We start from the raw sequence: 21,942 nt of genomic DNA, 5'->3' as shown, positions 1-21,942 counted from the left end.
CTCTCTCTCTCTCTCTCTCTCTCTCTCTCTTCTCTCTCTCTCTCTCTCTCTCTCTCTCTCTCTCTCTCTCTCTCTCTCTCTCTCTCTCCATAGTTTTAGCCAATTTACTTCCAGTGTATAAATATGTCTTAGTAATAGGAGACTTTAACATAAATTTAAGTACTGGTCGTGTGTTTTTCGAAAAAACGTATTTATTGGATACTGTTAAAAATTTGAATATGTCTATATTACCATTAAACCCCACATACCACAGACCAGAATCTGAAACATGGCTAGATATCATGTTTCTCTCTCCCAAAGTTGCGAACCCGAGTGAGTGCAAAAACTATAGAGCGATAATTATTTTATGTGTTTTGGGTAAAGTAACTGATAAAATAGCCTATCAACAAATATGTAACTTTGTTAGTAATAATAACATTGTATATAAGTATCAATCAGGGTATAGGACTAACTTCAGTACACAAACGGCTCTAATTCGTATAACTGATGATGTTAGGCGTGCAATAGACACTCGCCAATTAACTATAATGGTACTGCTAGATTTCACACGTGCTTTTGATTGTGTTCAACATAGGCTATTACTGTCTATTCTTAAATCTTATAGTTTTAGTGAAAGTGCTATTATGTGGTTTAACTCTTATTTAATGGATAGAATGCAAAGAGTGAAAACAGGTAGTGGATTATTGTCGGATTGGAAGCATAATCCGTTAGGGGTACCACAGGGATCGACTTTGTCTGCTTTGTTGTTTAGCTTGTATATAAATAGAATTTGTGAGTCACTTGTTTTTAGTAAATCCATGTTGTACGCCGATGATCTGCAATTATATATCCATACTAATGTAAAAGATTTAAATAACTCAATTAACTTTATAAATGCAGATTTAGATACTCTTTTTAAATGGTGCCACAATCATGGATTGAGTTTAAACATCAGTAAATGCAAACCAATTATCTTAGGAAGTAGAAGGTTGTTAAATACAGTAGATTTTAATTTAGTGGAACCTGTAATTATAGATGGTAATGTGTTAGAGTATCAAAGTATGGTTCAGAATTTAGGTTTAAGAATTGATAACACTTTATCTTGGACAGAGCAAGTCAACTACATACATAAGCGAGTTTTTCAGTGTTTGCATCAATTTAGAGGATTGTGCTTTAGTCCTTCAGTGAATATTAAGAAATTATTGATATCAACTCTTGTTCAACCGTTGTTTGACTATGCTAGTGTAGCCTTCTGTGATTTGAATAGTGAGTTGATAGCAAAGTTACAAAGGGCACAGAATGCATGTATCAGATTTATTTTCAATTTACGGTTGGACGATCATGTTACTCAGTATTTTAGAGATTTAGGTTGGTTAAAGGTTAAAGAACGAATTGAGTATAATATTCTTGCTTTGGCTTTTAAGGCCTTGACATATAAAGAACCTCAATATTTGTATGAAAAGTATACGTTTATGAACAATGTACACCTTAGAGAGACACGTTTTGGTAGTGAAACCTTGCAGTTTCCAATTCACAGAACCGTGACATATAGTAAATCTTTTTATGTGCAGTCAGTCAGATTATTAAATGCTGTTGATGTTGAAACTAAAAGTGCAGAAAACCCTAAGGCTTTTTTGAGAGGAGTTAAAAGTCAACTATTAGAAAGGTATTTGTAACTAATGGATATAAAAGGATGTAAAGGTATGCATTGAATGGATATCTTGTGGATATATCGAATATCCATGGATGATCTAATGTACATACAGTTTACATTTGTGGATTAATCGAATGTATATAAAATATCCACAGAAAATCCACATACTATACATGGTAGATATATACTGAATCGGGAATATGAATATCCCGTGTACATCCTGTGGATACCACGTAAATCCCATGAGTATCGTGGATTTCCATGGTAGTTATACACTGCATATACATTAAATAGGTTTGTGCTGTATGGGATATATACCTGAAGGGAAACGTTGTTAGCCCTAGGGCCTTTACCAGACACAATTACGCACCGTTAACGTTGTATTAGTGTACAATATTATGGAGATATTAGTTTTACGAATACTGTTTACTTGCTTACGCTATCAATGTCTGATAACAGTTATGAAGTTGATACAGCTAGTCAGTATAAAGTTACCTGATGGCAGCCCTGGCAAACGCTGACAGCCCTATGGGCATTACCTGACACAATAACACACCGAAAACGGAGCGTAAGTGTCCTGCAAGCAAAATCAATATCGCCTGACTTATGAAGGTACCGCAGTTGAAAACTTTCAGCACCTATAACAAAAAAAAGTATTATGTAATGGACGATAAGCTAAGTTAAGGCATCCGCGCCGTGCCGCCCTATCATTATACCTTGTCTTCACTTGCAAACTTGAACCTCAGACATTAACATAGTATGCATTAAAGGTTATTTTTGACGATGGAAGGATTGTGAAGGACACAGGATTTTTCCGGACATTTGCCATCGTTCAGTGAAACAAGAAAACAGTAACACTACGTTTCGAGATCTGCAATCTGATCTCTTCTTCAGGTAAAGAACTAACCTAATACATAATTACAAACTAAGTTAAAATAAACAAATCTTACTAAAGCGTTGTGGCACGCCTAAGTCAGGAATCACAACCTACATGTTGTTGTCAACTTCACTAACACTAAAGACATGCACTTAATACAAAACTATACAAAACACTAATCATTAATGATTAGTGTTTTGTATAGTTTTGTATTAAGTGCATGTCTTTAGTGTTAGTGAAGTTGACAACAACATGTAGGTTGTGATTCCTGACTTAGGCGTGCCACAACGCTTTAGTAAGATTTGTTTATTTTAACTTAGTTTGTAATTATGTATTAGGTTAGTTCTTTACCTGAAGAAGAGATCAGATTGCAGATCTCGAAACGTAGTGTTACTGTTTTCTTGTTTCACTGAACGATGGCAAATGTCCGGAAAAACCCTGTGTCCTTCATAGTATGCATAATGTGTCCAACATGTGTCTGTGGTATATCGTCTGTGTGTGGAGGTGTTTACATACTGCGTACTGGTCTGGAGACAGAACATAATGTTTTATGTTAAGCCATAAATTAAAATACAGGATATACAAGATATGTTTTCCATCTCAAGACTACGTCTGTGGACTTGTCTGTGAACAAACACATTTTCGTAATATCACTTATAGGATTCGTTAATTGTGAAATGTAACTTATAGTGAACGTAAAATAAATAATGATGGAAAAAAAGAAGTGAGGATATCTGATTTATTACTCATTGCAAAAAATAAAAGGATATAGCTTTATAAAAAAAAGAAAGGTTGACTCCTTGGAATCTATTTTGAATAGCAGTAACCCTGTTAATACTACTTGGGAGGTCATTAATAGCTGTAAATCTAAAAAATGTTTTCAAAAGGCATACCCCTTAAACAAAAAATTGTGAGAGAGATAATTACCGATCCTTTCGTGATCACGCCATCTCTTAGTAATACTTCCGCCAATGATGCTGATTGATAAGCACATTCACTATCCTCCTGCACTAAGCGTTCTCAATATTAACTATCTGTCATTCCAAATGCATTCCAGTCTTTCCTTTTTTTTAGATATCAACCACAATCAAATCAAACTAGCATTATTTTATTAAAAACAAAACAAACAAATCCCAAGATTTATTGAGATTTCCATGTTCTCCTTTAAAGTTGTTTATCTCTCAACCCTCTCTTATTCTCACCCATCTCTTTAATGAAGGGATATTTCCATCTAATCTAAACTTAACAAAAATCATAACTTTAACAAAAAATCCTAAAAAGTAAGATCCAGATTGCGACAGACCAATAGCCATAATCCCAATATTGGCAAGGTATTTGAAAAGACCATTCTTTGAAGAATTTATGATTTCCTAGAAATTAATAAAATACTAAACGAAAGTCAATATGTTTGTAAACCTGGGTCAAAGACTAAACTTGCCATAACTTACTCTATAAAGAGAATTATACCATCTCTTTATTTAGGACATTTGATATTGTAAGATAATCATATAATTCTTAATAAACTTAAAATTTATGGAGCGACGCACCAGCTGAACGGGCGGCGAGACTCTGCAATCACGTTATCTACTAGACCGCTCGACTTTGACCTCTGTCTGAGGATGGGGAGGGGTTTGCAATAAGACAATTCCTGTTTTATATTGACGAAATATTGTTCTACGCTAATCTAGTAATCAGTAGAAGCAAAATGTCAAATAACGATTCATGTCTGGGTGTGGTCGGTATAATCCCAAAGTACCCTGACAACATTAAGATGCAACATGGCCGTAAAATATTTTTTTTCACCAAGCTGATGATTCCAAAGACGTTTAAAATTTGATATCATAGTAAGAAACATACAGGGAATAGAAAAATAGTATATTTATTCCATAAAGAAGATTAAAATATCTCTTAAAAAATATGAAAAGTCCGCCGGTGATAAATCAGACGGTTGGTCCTTAAAGGGGTTAATCACATGGTTTAGAATTATAAAACAAGCAACCCAAGCCTCGTCTTCTCCTGTCACCATCTCGACAAACTATGACTGGCTTATGTGTATTATTGTACCATGATGTACTATAATTGAATATGTTGTACCGTTATGTTGGTAACGTTGAATGTCAAACCACTTCAGCCTATCTAAATAAGCGATGCTCATTAGTTCTTTTTCTGTGACGTCACATCACACCACCCGGACCTGGTCTGCCGATCCCTTGCTTCCTCGCCAGTCTCCAGCCATGCAGTACCCACACAACATCTGTGTCCCTGCGGCCCCAAGCTTACCATTTCATTCAAGTATTTATTTCAACCCCTACTGCTCCTACTACCAGTACGTTACAATGGCAACGAGAGTATGGAACATACAGTGTAAGTGCCGAGTAAAATATTATAACCTGCGTATGGTAAAAGTAACGCAACATTCTGTGAATATTTCTTAATATTCCTGATGCCGAAGGCAAGTGTATTGAGGTTGCGCTTATGCCTTTAGATAACCATTTCTACTAACAGTAACAACGGAAATTAGCAACGAAACTATAAAGATGGCTTCTGTTTCGCGTCACGGAACGTCACGCATGTTCACTCTGTAGCTGCTAGGGGCGGGACTATCGCGACCATTTTGATGTTAGAATGTCAGTACGTTTGTCCTTTCAGTAGCTATCAAGGCGTGTTAGTGAGGAAGCACTGTCGCTCCTTGTTGATGTGACTACTTTTTTGGCAGGCTACGGATGTATATTTTCCACATGCTTTCGAAGTGAAATGACAGATTTACCAAAACGTAAACAAATGAAAATGCAGTCGCGGAACTGACCGACAGAAGTGACTTCTAATAGCGGGCTGTGAATATATATCTTGAAAAAGTACTTTTCCTAATTATTAAATAGTTATTTTTTATATTTGATGATGAAATGAGACTCCAAATTCGTTAACATAAAAGTTCATAATTTCTATTAATTTTATTCATATTTATTACATTTCATATATTACAATGATCACTGACTTCTAAATATTAAAGTAATACATACAGGGTGATTCATGAAGTTCTCCCCCCACTTCTACAGCACATTGTACTAGTAAAAATAATGAAAAAATGTTATATAAACATAGGTCCGAAAACGCTTCGTTAGCGAGTTACAGCTAGCGAAAGATTTCGTCTGAATTCCTGGGTAAAGAGTAAAATAAAGCCATACTGAACTTTTGGAAAGGTTAATTAAGTAAGAAATATCGTGGATTCTTATGTATTTTTACCTGATAAAGCTAATAAAATAGGTTTCAGAACTGTACCTGAAGTAGTTTTTGAGGGATTCAGGGTTAAATGCAAAAATTTGGGGCACGAAACAATGTTTTTTTAAGTTTGATGTACAATAACTTTGTTAAATTGGTAATAAATACATAAAATCAACAAACATTAATTGTAGAGAATTTAATTTTGAGAAAATTGATATAATCAAAGTCTAAAATAAAACAGAAATAAGTACAAAAAAATCGATTTTATTCAGTATAATACATTACTAGCTGTAAAGAAATACCGTACGGTATTTAGTTAAAATAAAACAAAAACAAAATGTTTGTTCCTTAATGATGAGATAAATTGAGAAAACAAGATTAACTGTTAAATAAATTTGTTTGTAAATAAAAATATCATGTTTTATTACGTTGTATTTTTTTTAATAAAAATTTACATCAAATGTTCGAAAATAAATGAAGCAAACATTTTCCCATTATTGTTTACTAATCATCGAAATGCAGTTTTTTGTTTTATTAATTTCTAAGTTGGTAACGCACGAATAACAGCTGATCAACAATGGTATTCTGTACTGTTACGTTAGAACTGTGTATTAGTGGTGTTTTGCAAGCTACAGCAGGAGATCGGGTTCTGTGAATCTTGTTATTAAATGCAATTTTTCTGTGAGTTATAATTCGATTGTTTATTCAGCGAAAAAATGCCTTACTTATTTACATCAGAGGAATACGCTGATATGCTTTTTATTTTGGGTTACTGTAATGGTAATGCTAGAGCTGCTGTAGAAGAATATGAACTACGTTACCCTAATAGGAGGATTCCAGATACCAAAACAATTTCAGGAACTTTTCGTACTCTTCGGGAAACAGGATCACTACCAAGTACTAGAACCAATTATGAACGAGCTGTCCAACTTGATGATGATATTGTTATTAATGCTGTTCATCGCAGTCCAGGTGTAAGTACACGACGTATTTCTAGGCGGATAGGAGTTTCGCAGTCAACGGTGTGGAGGTCACATCGAAACAAATTTTATCCGTTTCATAAACAAAAGGTTCAACATCTACAGCTAGGGGATGGTCCGCTTCGCTTGGAGTTTTGCAACTTTTTGAATATTAATAATCAACTCTACAAGCGTATTTTGTTTACGGATGAGGCACAATTCACTCGGGATGGTGTCAGTAACTTGCACAATGAACACTCATGGGCAGAAGAAAATCCACATGAGGTAGTGGAACAGAACTTTCAACGCCGATTTAGCGTCAATGTCTGGTGTGGCCTTTTGCACAATCGGCTGATTGGACCTTTCATATTACCTGGACGCCTAAATGCTGAGTTCTATTTGCATTTCCTTCAAGAAGAGTTGCCGCAGCTGTTAGAGAATGTTCCTTTACATCTCAGACAAAATTTGTACTTCCAGCATGACGGAGCACCTCCCCACTTTTCACGTGCCGTTTCTGCTTATTTAAATCATCCATTTCCTGGACACTGGATTGGTCGTGGAGGGCCTCACCCTTGGCCACCAAGATCACCAGATCTATCTCCATTGGATTATTGCATCTGGGGATGGATGAAAGACATTGTATACAAGACAAAAGTGAATTCTCGTCATGAATTAATTGCCCGTATTATAAATTCGGCTGTGCAGATACAGGGAAGTCCTGAAAAATTAAGAAACGCAACAAAAGCAATACACAAACGTGCTGCAAAATGTATTGATAATGCTGGCTTCATTTTCGAACATCTATTATAAAAAGGTGCGTACGGTTGGCCCAACCTGATTAATTTTGCTTAAAACTAGTAATGTATTATACTGAATAAAATCGATTTTTTGGTACTTATTTCTGTTTTATTTTAGACTTTGATTATATCAATTTTCTCAGAATTAAATTCCCTACAATTAATGTTTGTTGATTTTATGTATTTATTACCAATTTAACAAAGTTATTGTACATCAAACTTAAAAAAACATTGTTTCGTGCCCCAATTTTTTGCATTTAACCCTGAATCCCTCAAAAACTACTACAGGTACAGTTCTGAAACCTATTTTATTAGCTTTATCAGGTAAAAATACATAAGAATCCACGATATTTCTTACTTAATTAACCTTTCCAAAAGTTCAGTATGGCTTTATTTTACTCTTTACCCAGGAATACAGGCGAAATCTTTCGCTAGCTGTAACTCGCTAACGAAGCATTTTCGGACCTATGTTTATATAACATTTTTTCATTATTTTTACTAGTACAATGTGCTGTAGAAGTGGGGGGAGAACTTCATGAATCACCCTGTATACATGTTCATTAATATCGTTTATATAGTTTGGTCAGTATCATTTTCACTACAATCTTGTATTTCCAGAATAACTGTTTTTTTCATTGTCATTATATTCTAAAAATGAAGATAATAGTAATAACTTAAATAAGAAACAGAAATTTTGAACAAAATCTTGCTAAATATCTTTTAAACAGGATTTATTCTTGTTCACTATCTCGTTGTACTTAACATTACAATAGACATTTTTAAATTAAATTCATCTAAAAAAAATAAATTAAAAGTTTTGATTTTTATTTATTAAAATTTGCATTAAAGTCTGTTTGTTGTAATTTATTTTTAAGTGAATGTAAATTAAACCCAACGTAATTGCGTGAATGTTATAATTATAATCAAAATAAAGACTAATTTTCTTCTATGATTCAATTAAACTATGGCATTGTTAGCTAGCAAAGATCTAATCAATTATTTTTAACCTTTGTTTAAATCCCATCAGGACGAAACTAGTAGTGAACCGGAATTAATACAAATCGAAGTTCATATTAGCTGAAGTTCAGTTTAGAACCCGATTAGCTTCCTATTAAATAATTTAGTAAGTTAATGAATTTTCCGTCGGATTCATTCATTAATAAATTAGTAGGTTGTAGATTTATTCATTTTACAATATACATTAGTCTCTTTGCAACGATTATAACCTGAAGAATTTCATAAAAAAGGAAAGTCTGCGCCTTTAACGAGCTTTACATTTTGAGGAATTTGTTTCTGAACTTAGGCCTTTAGGAAGGTTATTGAGTATTTGATACCAGCTTCCTATGTCATACGTTCAAAAGCGGCATGACGGTGCTGGGCGGTACGGAAATTGCTGGTGCACTGCTCTGCCAGGAGTAAATGTACATTTGAAACAACAGTAAAGGGCAGTCTCAAACAAGTACAAGCACTTAAGAGTCAGCGGCCAAGATACCTGAAGGCATCTTTATACGATTCGCTGTATTTTAATTTATCAATTAGTCGAAAAACTCTATCAAAGTATGATTTGGTGCAACTACCCCACAGTCTAATACCGTACGATGGATGCGGGTAAATATGGCCAAAATAGGCCATTAATTGTATTGTGATATCAAAAAATTTTTTTGAAGACCAAATATGCCTGAAACAACTTTTGCACACACACTGCCAATGTGGTAGTTTCAGGTCAAGCCTCTGTCGAGGTGTAATCCTAGGAACTTCCATCATTATCGTAGGATTTTATTTAAAATTTATATTTTTGAAGGAGAAATGAATGTTACTTGTTTTATAATGGTTTGTCGCTAATATAACGCAAAGTACTAGAAGCAAGAGTTTAAATTCGAGTGTTCTTATTCCCTGAAGGAAGCTGTCCTGATCAGAGACGTGTAGTCAACGTATTGAATAATTTTCCCGCTTGGGATGGACGAATCTACATTATTGACGTATATTAAAAAATGACGGGCCCAAGGACCGACCCCTGAGAGACTCTGTGGAGCGATTTGATGATTATAGACTTAGAGATTGGACACACTGGCTTCTGTCTTGTAAATAGGACTTAAGCCAACGATGAGAAACACTCGCACATCGTAGTACTCGAGTTTGCTCAATCAAATGTCGTGCCTACAAAATAAAAGGCAGGCAGCTCAAAAAATACGCTAAGATTCTGTTGACGTTTCTCTATGCCTTTCAGGATTAAGTCAATCATTTCTGTCACGGCCTCAATTTTTGACGTCAATAGTCTAAACCTAAACTGTTTTGCCAGTGAGGATTCTGTTTTTCCAGATATATGGAAAGTATGTTTAAAAATTTTTTGAAATACATTGCTTAATACTGGCATAATTTAAATGGGCCGGTAATTGTTTGCCGAATTGTTTGTACTTTGGTCCTTTTCACTTCGGTTGGAAATACGCCACTTTCAAGCGAGAGGTTTATAATTTTAGTTAATGGACTAACAATGCTCTTAGAACATTTGTTGATTAGCCAAATTGATGTTCCGTTGATATCTACAGTTGTTTTTGTTTGTTTTTTTTATATATCTGGTGAGCCTCCGCCTTACACACAGGAGAAAGCATCATAAAAGGTACCTCGTGCTGGTCCAGAGGGGAACTTGATTATTAAAAAGTTATTAAATTCCGTTGCTTCAGTTTGGGGGCCAGTTGTGATTTTTCCATTTATCAATAATTTAATTTGGTTTTAAAGGGTTTTGTTTTTGAATTAATTATATTCCAAGGTGTTTTCATGAAGATTTTAGATTTTCCGAAATCCCAATTAAGTTATGTGATTTTGCAGGTTTAGTAACCTTCATATATATTTTAGTTTCCAAAAAACTTTAATAAATTTCTACCTGCGGAAGTTTCTACTAGTTATGAGTAAAACTTAAATTCTGTCTTGATACGAGAACTCCCAGAATATTCCACCAAGTTCTTTTTAATTTCACTCTCAGCAATTACCTTTTTGAGAGGCAAGTTACATTCAAGTTGAGAGTATCATTGAATGCAGAGAAAATCTCATTAGTATTATTATAATTATTTAGAAATTACTAATTTTCAATTTTTCGATGTTTTTAAGCATGGCCACGCTTTGGGGCTTAGAAACCCTTCTACACGTGATTTGAGAGGCGTCCTCCCTCAGAGAACACCCACCAATTTTACCGTCCTCTGGGCGTAATGGTCGTAATAGCTGTACTCACAACCGACACCGAGTAGTTGGATATATTTGTGATTACATTGTCAATTGCACTGTTCGACGCCGCAGTCATCCTGGTAGGGGAGCTCACAGGCGAGGTCAAATTGAATGGCGCTAGAGTATCTTAAAAACGCTAAGTTAGAGCATCTTACGAGTCTAATACGTATATTATAATTCCATGTATTACAAATTTATGAAAATTTGCGAGAATATGACAAAGAAGAGCCTCAAACCCCCTCGAAAAAGGCACCCCTGCGGCCGCTCGGAGATATATAGAAGTCCACAATGGCGACCGCTCGAAAGGGATCCGTGAAAACCTCTATGCCCTCTATCTCTAGGTCAAATTCGGACGCCTGGATTAATTTTAAAGTTATATTTTGTGTGCTATTTCACAAAGATCACACCCCCACTTTTGTGATTTTTTCTGTGACAGGATTTGCCCAATTCAACATTATTAATTTAAAAAAGTGAATAGCTTCATCAGTGTACCCATGTTCTGAGACTATATAGCCATCTAGATTGAGCTATTGGCAAAAAATTTAAATTCGTTTGATTTATTTTTGGCTATTTGAGAATTCTGATGGACAATTTTAAATAATTTGCAAACATTACGATTTATGTTGTTTAAGGTTTGGTCAATCCCGGGAATACCTCGGTAAAAAAACATTGCATTCAGTAGGCTTGGGTGACTACTGTATCTCTAAAGGTGTTAGCTCATGTTGGTCCATTTCTTCAAGATCGGTGGTTCGTTCGGTGAGTCTCCCCGATAATCCTCTACCTGCGTTGAAGCTTAGGTTGCTTTTATCGCCTCCGCGTAGGTATCGTAGGGTAGCGTGAAGGTTTTACCACTTGTGGTTGTCGGCCACTGGATTTCTACCATCAACGCGCCTGATGTCTGCCGGAAGCTAGAATGTGACGCCACCGGTTGCAGACTTGGCCCGAGGGTGGCGTGTTCTTGGACAGAGGTTGGAAGATGTGTCAGCTTGCCGGATCGGAGCACCATGGCGTATGATTTCGCAGATTCTTGCACACTAGATACACTTGCCCAGACTGTCAAGATGCTATCCATTTTGTGAACAAGTGTCTTCGGAAATCTGTAATGTGTACAACTCCAACATCTACCTCTCGTAGATCTTTCAGCTTTTCATTGATTCTCCTAACGTCTATATTCGGAAGAATATTCCAATGCTCATGATGGTGGTGGAACAGAGAGACAGCAAATGAACTGAGTTTGTTGATGTCTATTAATGAATCGTAATTGCCCCGGAAGAGCCATAGCCGCGCGATATTTTCGCGGAGTGACACCGTTTACGTCATTAGTGGCCGCCATGATCACCAAAACGTCCTCATCTCCGAAGTCACTAATCATATCAGACACATTCTGGAGTATATGACTGGTTGCCGCACCCGAACTCGCATCCGGAGTCCACATACATCATCCGTCGGATGACCGACAACAGGGAGCTTTGAAAGCTAAAGTTGTTTATGTAATATTACTTTTCTTTCATTCGAGTTCGTAGTGGCTTAATCATATTGCGTGATTTCTCACGTAGTATCTCGCAACCCTGACATTAGACACAATCTCCGATATCACCAGAACTTTCGATTTGAACCGCAGAATTCGTACCCTTAAGTCATCAAACAATACCAACTGCCAAGTCATTGGCGAGAGATGTGTCAACACAGCTATTGACTGAGTAAGCTGTGTCAGTACAGATGTAACATCTACTGTTTCCTTTGAAAGTGCATTTGTGGAGTTGAGATCCTCAATTTCTTTCTTTAGCTGTTGTCGGTTCATTGTTAGCTCTGATATTCGAGCAATCAGTTGGTCCTTACTTTTTAGGTGGTCAACATCAGTTTGTACCTCAACACTGTACATCCTCTTCCTTGCCAACAACTGTGACACCAGGGGCGGAATCGTCATAAGGTCGGGTGATGAAGTCGAGATTAGGGGACTGACGGAACCGGGGGACGAAAGAAACCGGTGAGTGACGGGGTGTGGGCCGCTGTTTATCTTAACTAACACTTATTTCGGTTTTCTCTGGATCTCAATTAATTTTAAGCCTAACAAGCACGCCCAATACAAACAATGTCTCCGTTGCCCAGTGTGTAGCTTTCACGATAATTATCGTACTCTGTAATAATACAAGGTTTGCCCTTTTTTTGTCTCTAACATAAAGTCCATTGTTTTTCTCTTTAGAGTATAACTAAAATAAAATAAATACTCAATATAGATAAATCCTGAGTCAAATTATCACATACGATCAAAAATAAAAAAATTTCCATTGGTTCTAAAATTAAGACAGTCAGTTTTTTAAGACATGTCCTCAAATTGTATGTCATACAATACATTTAAATAATGTCCGATATAGTAGTAATAAGTTCCTTCAAGTTTTTGTATGATATTCCTGCAACACATTACAACGTCATCGTTGCATTCACAAAAGTACAGGCGCCTCGATAATTTTGTACTATTACCGGTGGCTGGGCGACTGACTGCGGGAAAGTGATTGCGAGCAAGGAAGTTTGGAGTTGGCGCTGCCTAACCTGAATTCGTTGTGCGCATGCGCGAACCAGGCAGCAGTAAACGTAATCCTGTGCCGGTCTGTTATCAATGCTTTTTATAGAAAATGAGTCAGTTTCTATTTTTATATACCAGAAAACTCATGTCTTATCAGCTTTAGTTTAACTCTCCCGGAAACCCTGTGCATTGAAACTATTTCCGCGCTACCATAACCGTTGTGTGTAGACTAATTAATGCCAATTAATATCTACAGAGCAATTTAAAGTTTGTTGCTAAAATATGTAGAAACGGAAGTAATAATTTCAGCAGTAATACAAGTCAGTGGGTTACACCCATTGTTCTAGTGTTAAAAGTTAACGGACAGCTTAGATTATGTGGTTCTAATTAATTAATTTTTAAAGTTAGGTAGACGCCCCTAAGATTGAGGAATTGTTTTCTCGTTTACAGATCGGTGAGAGATTTTCTAAAATATATCTCTCTCAAGCTTATTGGCAGTTGAGATTAAATTACTAATGTAATTAGTATTGTACAATCAGTAATCACAAAGGTTTGAAGTGTCCAACTGATTATCTTAAGGTATATCATCTGATCATGGTATATTTCAAAGAACCATTGAACAAACCCTAGAAGGAATACTCGGTGTGACAGAGTTCCTGGACGACTTTCTTGTAATAGAACAAAATGTATCAGAACTTATGGGTGGATTAAAACAGGCTTGTAAGAGACCAAAGGATAGTGGGTTTAGAATTAATACAGAAATGTATATTTTTGTGATAGCCTGGAGTATTTGGGTTTTGTAATTAATAAACAAGGCTTAGGAACTTCACAAAAAATTGAGTGATATTGCCTGAACCAGAACCAAAAGATGTAACTCAGTATAAGGCTTTTCTTGGCTTAGTTTGTTACTACGTACCAAAATATCAAAAATGCTCACACAAATGTACATGTTAAATTTGTAAGGAATTTAGCATACAGCAAAGCATATGATGAGGTAAAAAAGCACTTATTCAGACCAAGTACTAGCTCATTTTAACCCTGATTTAAAGTTAACCTTTAACACTTGATGCTAGCGCGTACGTTATCGCGGATGTGCTCAGTCAACTTTAAAAGGGTGGTACGGAAAGGCCTACCCCTTTTGACAGTGGAGTGTTAAATGATGCTGTAAAACAGTACTCCCAAATAGTAAACAAGCTCTTGGCATTGTGTATGGTGTAAAAGTTTAACCAAGATGTTTCTTGTAATCCCTTTTAGCTAAATACGAACCATAAACCCTTGGTAGTTATTTTTGGCTGAAAACAGACTACCAGCTTTCGATGCCAGTAGACTTTGTAGCGCATTGGTGGTAGGGCTTAAACATATACTCCGAATCAACTGGTAAGCTTTGGGCGGTGGGGACACAGGTGTCGTGTGGTTACTGCATATTTGTATTATCACTTATCAGTCAACACCATAAAAACGAATTAGCAATTAGTTATTTATATTATAAGATTAATGTTTTGTAATCAAGGATAATGTACGAGGGTCGTCCAGAAAGTAAAGAACGTTTTGTTATAAGTCAATAAAAACAAAAGATAAGAGCATGAAAATTTATTTATAAATACTTATAAACTTACTCTATTTTTCTACAAAATCGCCGGAACTGTCAAGGCACTTGTTGTAGCGTGGCACCAGTTTTTCTATACCGACGTTATACTGTTCTGCCGCCAAGGAATGAAGCCACGTTTTTACTCCTTCTTTGAGGTCTTCGTCACCCAAAAAGTTTTTTCCGCCTAAAAACACTTTCAACTTTGGAAACAAGTGATAGTCACTCGGAGCCAGATCTGGACTATACGGAGGGTGTCCGAAGATTTGCCATTTGAAAGAATTGAGTTCTGCTTTGGTTCGTGCACTGCAATGAGGCCGAGCATTGTCGTGGATCAGCACCACTTTCGACGACAGCATTCCGCGTCGTTTGTTCTGAATAGCGCGGCGAAGCCGATGCAAGGTCTCGATGTAGGCCTCTGAGTTGATTGTTTCGCCTCTCGGCATGAACTCCACATGTATTAGGCCTTTTCGGTCCCAAAAAACTGTTGCCATCAATTTCCTGGTGTTCAAATTTGGTTTTTCTTTCCTGTTTTTTGTTGGTGAATTCGAGTGATGCCATTCCATTGACTGGAGCTTTATTCCGGGGTTCGATAGGAAACCCAAGTTTCGTCACCCGTTACGATGCGGTCAAGAAACGCATCACCTTCTTCGTCATACTGAGTCAAAAACTCAAGAGCTGCTCCCATCCGTTTAGTCTTGTGGACATCAGTAAGAATCTTAGGCACCCAACGAGCACACATTTTCTGATAACCAAGACGTTCAGTCACTATTTCGTGCAAAAGCGACCTTGAAATTTGTGGGAAAAATTCCACTAGACCACTCAAAGTGAAACGACAGTTTTGTTGAATTTTTCCATCAACTTTCGCTGCCAACTCGTCAGTAACGAGTGACGGCCTTCCACTTCGTTCCTCGTCGTGCACATTAGTTCGACCTTCCTTAAATTGAATGCACCATTTTTTCACTGATGACTCGTTCATCGCATTGTCACCGTAAACTGCCTTAATTTGCCTATAAATTTCAATAGGTCGAACATTCTGTGCATTCAGAAACCGTATCACACTACGCAGTTCACACTTGGCGGGATTTTCAATTAACGCCGCCATTTTAAACTTTCACAGGAGACGCAAACGTGACCTCACGGTACCGCTACTCAGCTCACACTGAGGCAGAAGGTGTGGCTAACGAACAAGCTATCTACCGCGGTGGTGGGGGAACTGCGCCGCCCGTGATGCGTTCTTTATTTTCTGGACGACCCTCGTAATATTAAAGACACGTGAAAAATATAAGATAACAACTATTATATGTAACAGTGAAACCAAATACAGATCATAACTGGATAATAGTTCTTGTCACCAGAGGTCTAGTTTGATATGGGTCTACGAAACCGTAAGGAGTAACGTCTGTTCGGAGTTGTCTGTTTATTTACAACAAGTACGGTGTTTACATCTGTGCGCGAGGTCATTGTCACAGATACTCGTGTGTTGTTGTGTTGGAGTGGGGAGTGGTCGCCGCGCTTTGCCTATCTCGGCAACTTCTGTCACCGCTCTTAGTAGAGATAGCCTCCGCGACTCTGACATGTGCTTGTGCCAAGTTTGCTGGATGCGGCGTTGCCAGATCGCGCTTGCGCGCCATTGTTAGTGATTAATATTTATCATCTAGGCCAACTGGATTCTGTAGTTCTATCAATTGGTCTACCGATTCTTCCATTTCAAACAGACGTTAACAAAATTCACATGTTACTGGAGTTAATTGTTGAGTCACTGTATCGTCAACCCATTTTTCCTTACTCCTAAAGCTTTAAACTAAAACCCGCTTTCTAGACCATCATAGTGTGATATTTGTTTGTTTTGATTACAAAGTAATACATTTTTTACATTAGATCTAATGTAATATAGTCCAATTTTAATGATCTCCATATAAACAGATATTAATTGGGTTTTATTTGTATGGTTTCATATAGTGTGTTTCTATAACTGAACTAAAATTCATGTCATCCTATAAAGTAGTTTTAGACTTACGCTTATCTGTTTTCACTGCTCTTTCTGCCAATCCATTCGACTTTGGTGCGTACAGAAGGGTCATAGAACGCTTAATACAATTTTTAAGTAAAATGCTCTTGAAATCAAAACTAGTAAATGGAGGTCCGTTATCGCTCGTATTATGATCCTCCAATATATACAAAACGAAACATGTTTTATATTTTCCAGGTCATTAAAAATAATATTACTTCTTAAGCGTTTATTATATCCTGTAAAACCTTCAGATAGTAGCTACACATTTTGAGTAGTACGAGTACAGCTACAATGTGGAAATAATTCGAACAATTTAATTGCCGTAATTCCTAGTAGTATTAAACTAAGCTTGGTACTAAGATAGTAAACTTTCAAATAAACTTTCAAATCATACTATCATAAATATAATAGTATAATTATAATAATAAACTAACAAACTTAAGTTATGTAGAAAATACTGTCCCTGTACCAAGTTTAGTTTGAATCTATTACACAACGTTTAGTTGTTATCGTGTTCACAATTAATTCGTCAATTTTTTTATATACGACTTAAAACTTTGTATAGCTGAAATATAGAAATCTCACAAAACCAAAAATATATAAGAACTTGCATAGTTCTAAATAAATTGTGAGTTAGTTTTTGTTTTACTATATTATGCCAAACTGACATAAATGTATGTAAGTTTTTGTACATAATATATGGTTTTGGGTTCTGAAGGCCTTGACGAAAATGAACGAAATATCTTGAAAATTCAATAATGCAGGTGATTAGAAATCAGTTTTCAATAAAAACAGTCCCCATATAGAGTGAACCCACAGTATGCAAGTGTTTAAAAGGCTTAATGTCCCGTTATAAACTTACATTCTCATAATTATCTGCTTACTCGAATAAAAAACTGAAAATTTAAAAATTATCATTGTGATTAAGAATTAATGAAACGCAGAATGTATTTTTAATTTATGTTAGTGATTTTCCCAAATATGTCAGCACAAAACTAGGCAACTAACGTTTTTCCTTACTTAAGTACGTTATTTTTCACACCAAACCTTGTCAGATAAATTTGAAAAAGACATTAAAAAATATCACCATCCATTACTGACAATTTTTTACTTCAGGGCCAAAGAATATTTGGACCGAGAATATTAAACCCTAGCTGCTTCAACTTCGACGACCGGTATAAAAATATTGTTCCAGAGTAAAACTTATAACAAAATACGATCAACACAAAGTTTCCAGTTTACTTGTGTGGTAGTGAGCACTTCTGAGTTCCTCAACCAGTCAGCCAATATTCCAGCGACCGGCATCAGGACAGCCATCAATAGAGATGGCAGGAACGACACAAATCCGGTTTCAGCTACCTCGAAGTCGAATATATCTGTAATCAGAGGCGGTATCAACTCTAAAGCTAATTTATCTCTCATTTACAAACACTATTATGTTGATAAATTGAATGGTCATTAAATTATTACCACAGTCATAAATTTGGTAACGATCTAGCTATCTCCAAAGCTCGAAGGTTGATATAAAGTTTACGATCTGATATAAGACAACATGTAATATAATAAATTGTATCATTTCACCTTTATAATTTTTTATAGGAATTTTAATTATGCTTATGAGTATGCACCAAACAAGTCCTGGCAACAAGCAAACTGATTTGAACACATTTTGGGTTTTTTTATTTCGGCAATGCATTAAATATGCATCCAAGCATTTTGAAACTGTTTATATCTTGGTCACCATATGACTTTTTTTATTGAATTATTTTTTACAAAACATACTGCTCGATTTGCAATATGCTCTGACCTTCAAACACGTTGGCTCCCACAATTTTATTTCCAGTTTTGCACGAGTATAATCGATTTCTTAATCAAAAGAATTTCCATTTATTCGAAATTTCAACAATTGTATTATTATTTATAGTATTTATTTACTGTTACATTTGTTATGTTTGGTGCTTTTAAAAATTGATTTGTTACAGATAATTAACATCATTACAATTAACACGTTATAGTTTTCGTTTGATTAACTGTACATCACTAATACAACTTTGGTTGAATATTGTATTTTGTTGATTTCATCGTTAAAAATAACATTTTTCAGATTTAATTATAGTTAAAGTAAATCTATTTACTAAATAGAGCTATGTAATAAAGTTGATACCTCTCATGAAGTCCTGCAAATCCAAGTCCGGTATACTGAAGCCCCATCTCATGCAGGTGTGAGCCACAACTATGGCCCATACAGGCATTGACGTGACGAACTTGCCCCAAGGATATATAATCTGTATAACAGTCAAATGTTGCTCAGTTTCTTAGAAATTTTTTTAAGTGTCTAAAGACTTTTTTTATTCAACAAAATGTTTGTTACGTATACATTTTTATACACTTACTTCTTAACATGAAGGTTGAGACCTAGGGCCTCTAATTCAACGCTTTAAATCTACGAGTAGTTTTGGGATGGGGAAATTTAGAATAAACATCTCTCATTTCAAAACTGTTATTTTAATAATGTTCATGGGCAACTGTAGGGAGGCAAGAATGAGACATAATAATGACATCAGACATCATGAGTAGCAACCTGACGACTGTGTTCTAGTATTTGTTGACTACACTAAGCTTCAGGTCTGAGGCGGCGAATGCTAAAATTTATAATCGTCTTTGTGTGTTTTTGCAGGTTTTAAACAACACTTACTATATTTCTGAAGCTGTAGCTTTTTTTCACTGCATTCTAGTGACAACTGTATGATGTAATGTATCAACTGCCGCCAAAACTCTGTCTTGCCGTTGCCTCTTTTATGGAGGTTGCCAAAATTGTGCTAATGTCACGAACTGTTTCAATAACATTATAAATTTGAAACTGAAATAAATGTATAGACTGTATTAAAATAAGGCAGAAATTGCTGAGATTTCATGCAAATTCCAAGTTTATAGCAAATTTCATTCCTCACGTGTTCTGTGAGGTGGTCAGAAAAACATACAGAAAGAAATGTGTACAACTCTCATCCAAGCTATGTAGAAATGAGTATCATGCAAAATGTAAAGTCTTTAGATTACTTAACTGTTTTCAAAATATGTTACGGATAATTATGCTAGATGTGCAACTGTGTTACTTCTTAAAACCACATGTGGTTGTACTCTGTGTACTACGTTATTTATTACTACTTTTTCTCGTTGTCATCATGGTAAGGCCTATGTAAAAATGTTTACTAATGCTCAGCCAAATCTAATAGAGTGAAATACTACATCATTGAACACGATGTAGAAGCTTCGTGCCAAATTTAAAGTCAGTTTGACCGGTCAGTTTCTTGTCAAGATATTATGCAGCCAGACAAACAGAAATAAAGTTTGTCCAGTTTCTCAAGTGATAGGCCAATAAGAATCTATACCATTACCTACATGTTTAGGAATAAAGTCATTAGGTCCGCAATCAAGATTCTCTCTCAGGTACTTTAGTTCCTCTGTGGAGATGTGAGGATCGTCTTCCGGTTTGTCCTTCACCACAGTCAACCAAACAGCACACCATATTAACCCGACTATACCTACAATCATTAAACATTATGGTTAAATAAGTAAGAATACTGATTCGAAAACAATTCTAGTGGTTTAGAATCCAAGTATACAGTAAATATAAAGTATATGCTATGAATTATGATAAATATGTTCCGGTCTTAATTTTGTATGTTCGTGATGCATACTTTGATTAGAGCAGAATTTCACTTCACTCAGACAATTGTAGTTTGGGACTCTTTTTAAACCAGCTACAATACATACTTTTGTTATTAATAAAAACCTACACTATTTTTTGGTTATGTCTAACATTATTTCCTTGTTAAATATTCATCTTAATTCTGTCAACATTGATTATAAAATTATAAATTTTCTACCAAAATTCTTATCTGTCGAAATTTATCTACCTTAAAGATTTATTCCTGGACCTCTGTTGTTTCCATTGTATATAAACGGTCTGCCATAGCTATGTTTTGTCTTCAAGTAAAAATCAATTCGCAACTATTTTTTTTTCAACGCTCGGAAATGTTTGGAGTAATGCATTGTCAGTTGTTAAACTCACCTGTTATTTAGAAGATGTACGACCAGCCTAGAGTATTGGCGATGAAGCGAACAACTGGGTCGTTCACTACGAAACTAAACAAGCCGCCCGAGAAGGCGATGGTAACCAGGCGAGCCCGCTCCTGGGGAGGCGCCCATCGGGACCAGACGGGTAAGTAACACCCTGACACAGGCATGAAGATTAGTTCACAGGCGATTATAGAGACTCTTTATAGGATACTTAAAACTAATTGAATGTACAACTCTGAAGTAATATGAAAGAATAACGTGTTTTTAGTTTATTTTCTTAAAAGCTTGAGAGGGACGGACTGGAATGATACAACTAAAGGAGAAGAGCTCATGCAGGGGATTTACCCTTGGTGATAGTATCGTAGGACTCGACAGAACGTAACATCTTCAAGGCACTTCTTTGAGAAATTACTAGCCATGTTCCTACCCTTTTGCCTTAAAAGCAATCAATGTCTTTCTTGAAATAAAAGGAACCTACTTACTAAGTTTCAATTCTCTACCATGTCTCTATCAAGAATTATAGCACAGAGGAAGAGATGTACAATGACATAATTTTAAGAAGAAACTATTGGGTCTTTATTAAAGACGTTTTGTAAAAAAATTATTCATCAAATCTATGACCAATATTCTCAAATGTTCTCCTAATTTTAGTTTAGTTGGTCAGATAGGAATATGATCATCTAATTGGTCATTTACGATAGCATAAAACTAATAAATTCCTTTACAAACACTGATAATTCTTCTTCCTTTAAAGTCCAAGCCATTTTTAACATTTTGAGTATTGAATGGCACGAATAACATTTAGACTAAAAAATGTAGGCGTTGTTGATATAATCAACAACATCTATACTTTCTTATAATTTTAGAGGTTTTTAAAATTGTTCTTTAACATGTCTATCAATATTAGGTTTTACACCAACTATTCTTTTTTATTGGCAAACTTGTGTAATATGTTTCCACTTTAATTTTATCAATTTGTATCAGCCTTTTCAATATGAGACATTCAATTTTTAATAAAATTATCTTTGTCCC

At 35.6% G+C, this 21,942-nt stretch overlaps 1 protein-coding gene across 1 annotated transcript; it reads right to left on the bottom strand.

Annotated features, from left to right (window-relative positions):
• Window positions 1-30: 30 nt before the first annotated feature.
• On the bottom strand, window positions 31-20,382 carry LOC124358210 (vesicular glutamate transporter 2.2-like). Its single transcript, XM_046810503.1, has 4 exons — window positions 20,230-20,382; window positions 18,995-19,115; window positions 18,073-18,206; window positions 31-2,271 (listed from the first exon to the last, which is right to left on the bottom strand). The coding sequence occupies exons 1-4, from the start codon at window positions 20,380-20,382 to the stop codon at window positions 2,125-2,127; spliced, it is 555 nt and encodes a 184-aa protein (XP_046666459.1). The 3' UTR covers window positions 31-2,124.
• Between the last annotated feature and the right edge of the window lie 1,560 nt (window positions 20,383-21,942).

This window comes from Homalodisca vitripennis, chromosome 3, assembly GCF_021130785.1.
Source record: "Homalodisca vitripennis isolate AUS2020 chromosome 3, UT_GWSS_2.1, whole genome shotgun sequence".
NCBI lineage: Eukaryota > Metazoa > Arthropoda > Insecta > Hemiptera > Cicadellidae > Homalodisca > Homalodisca vitripennis.
Note: the sequence above shows the minus strand (reverse complement) of the source record. Positions and strands in the feature narration are given on the sequence as shown.

What these genes read in the sequence shown, in the direction of transcription:
- LOC124358210 (XM_046810503.1), bottom strand. Translation starts at nt 20,382, where the DNA reads ATGATTGTAGGTATAGTCGGGTTAATATGGTGTGCTGTTTGGTTGACT. An exon ending in ATGACTTTATTCCTAAACAT is followed by an intron (nt 19,116 to 20,229) that starts GTAGGTAATGGT and finishes ACTGTTATACAG; the next exon opens with ATTATATATCCTTGGGGCAA. An exon ending in AAGTGCTCACTACCACACAA is followed by an intron (nt 2,272 to 18,072) that starts GTAAACTGGAAA and finishes TTTTTGTTATAG; the next exon opens with GTGCTGAAAGTTTTCAACTG.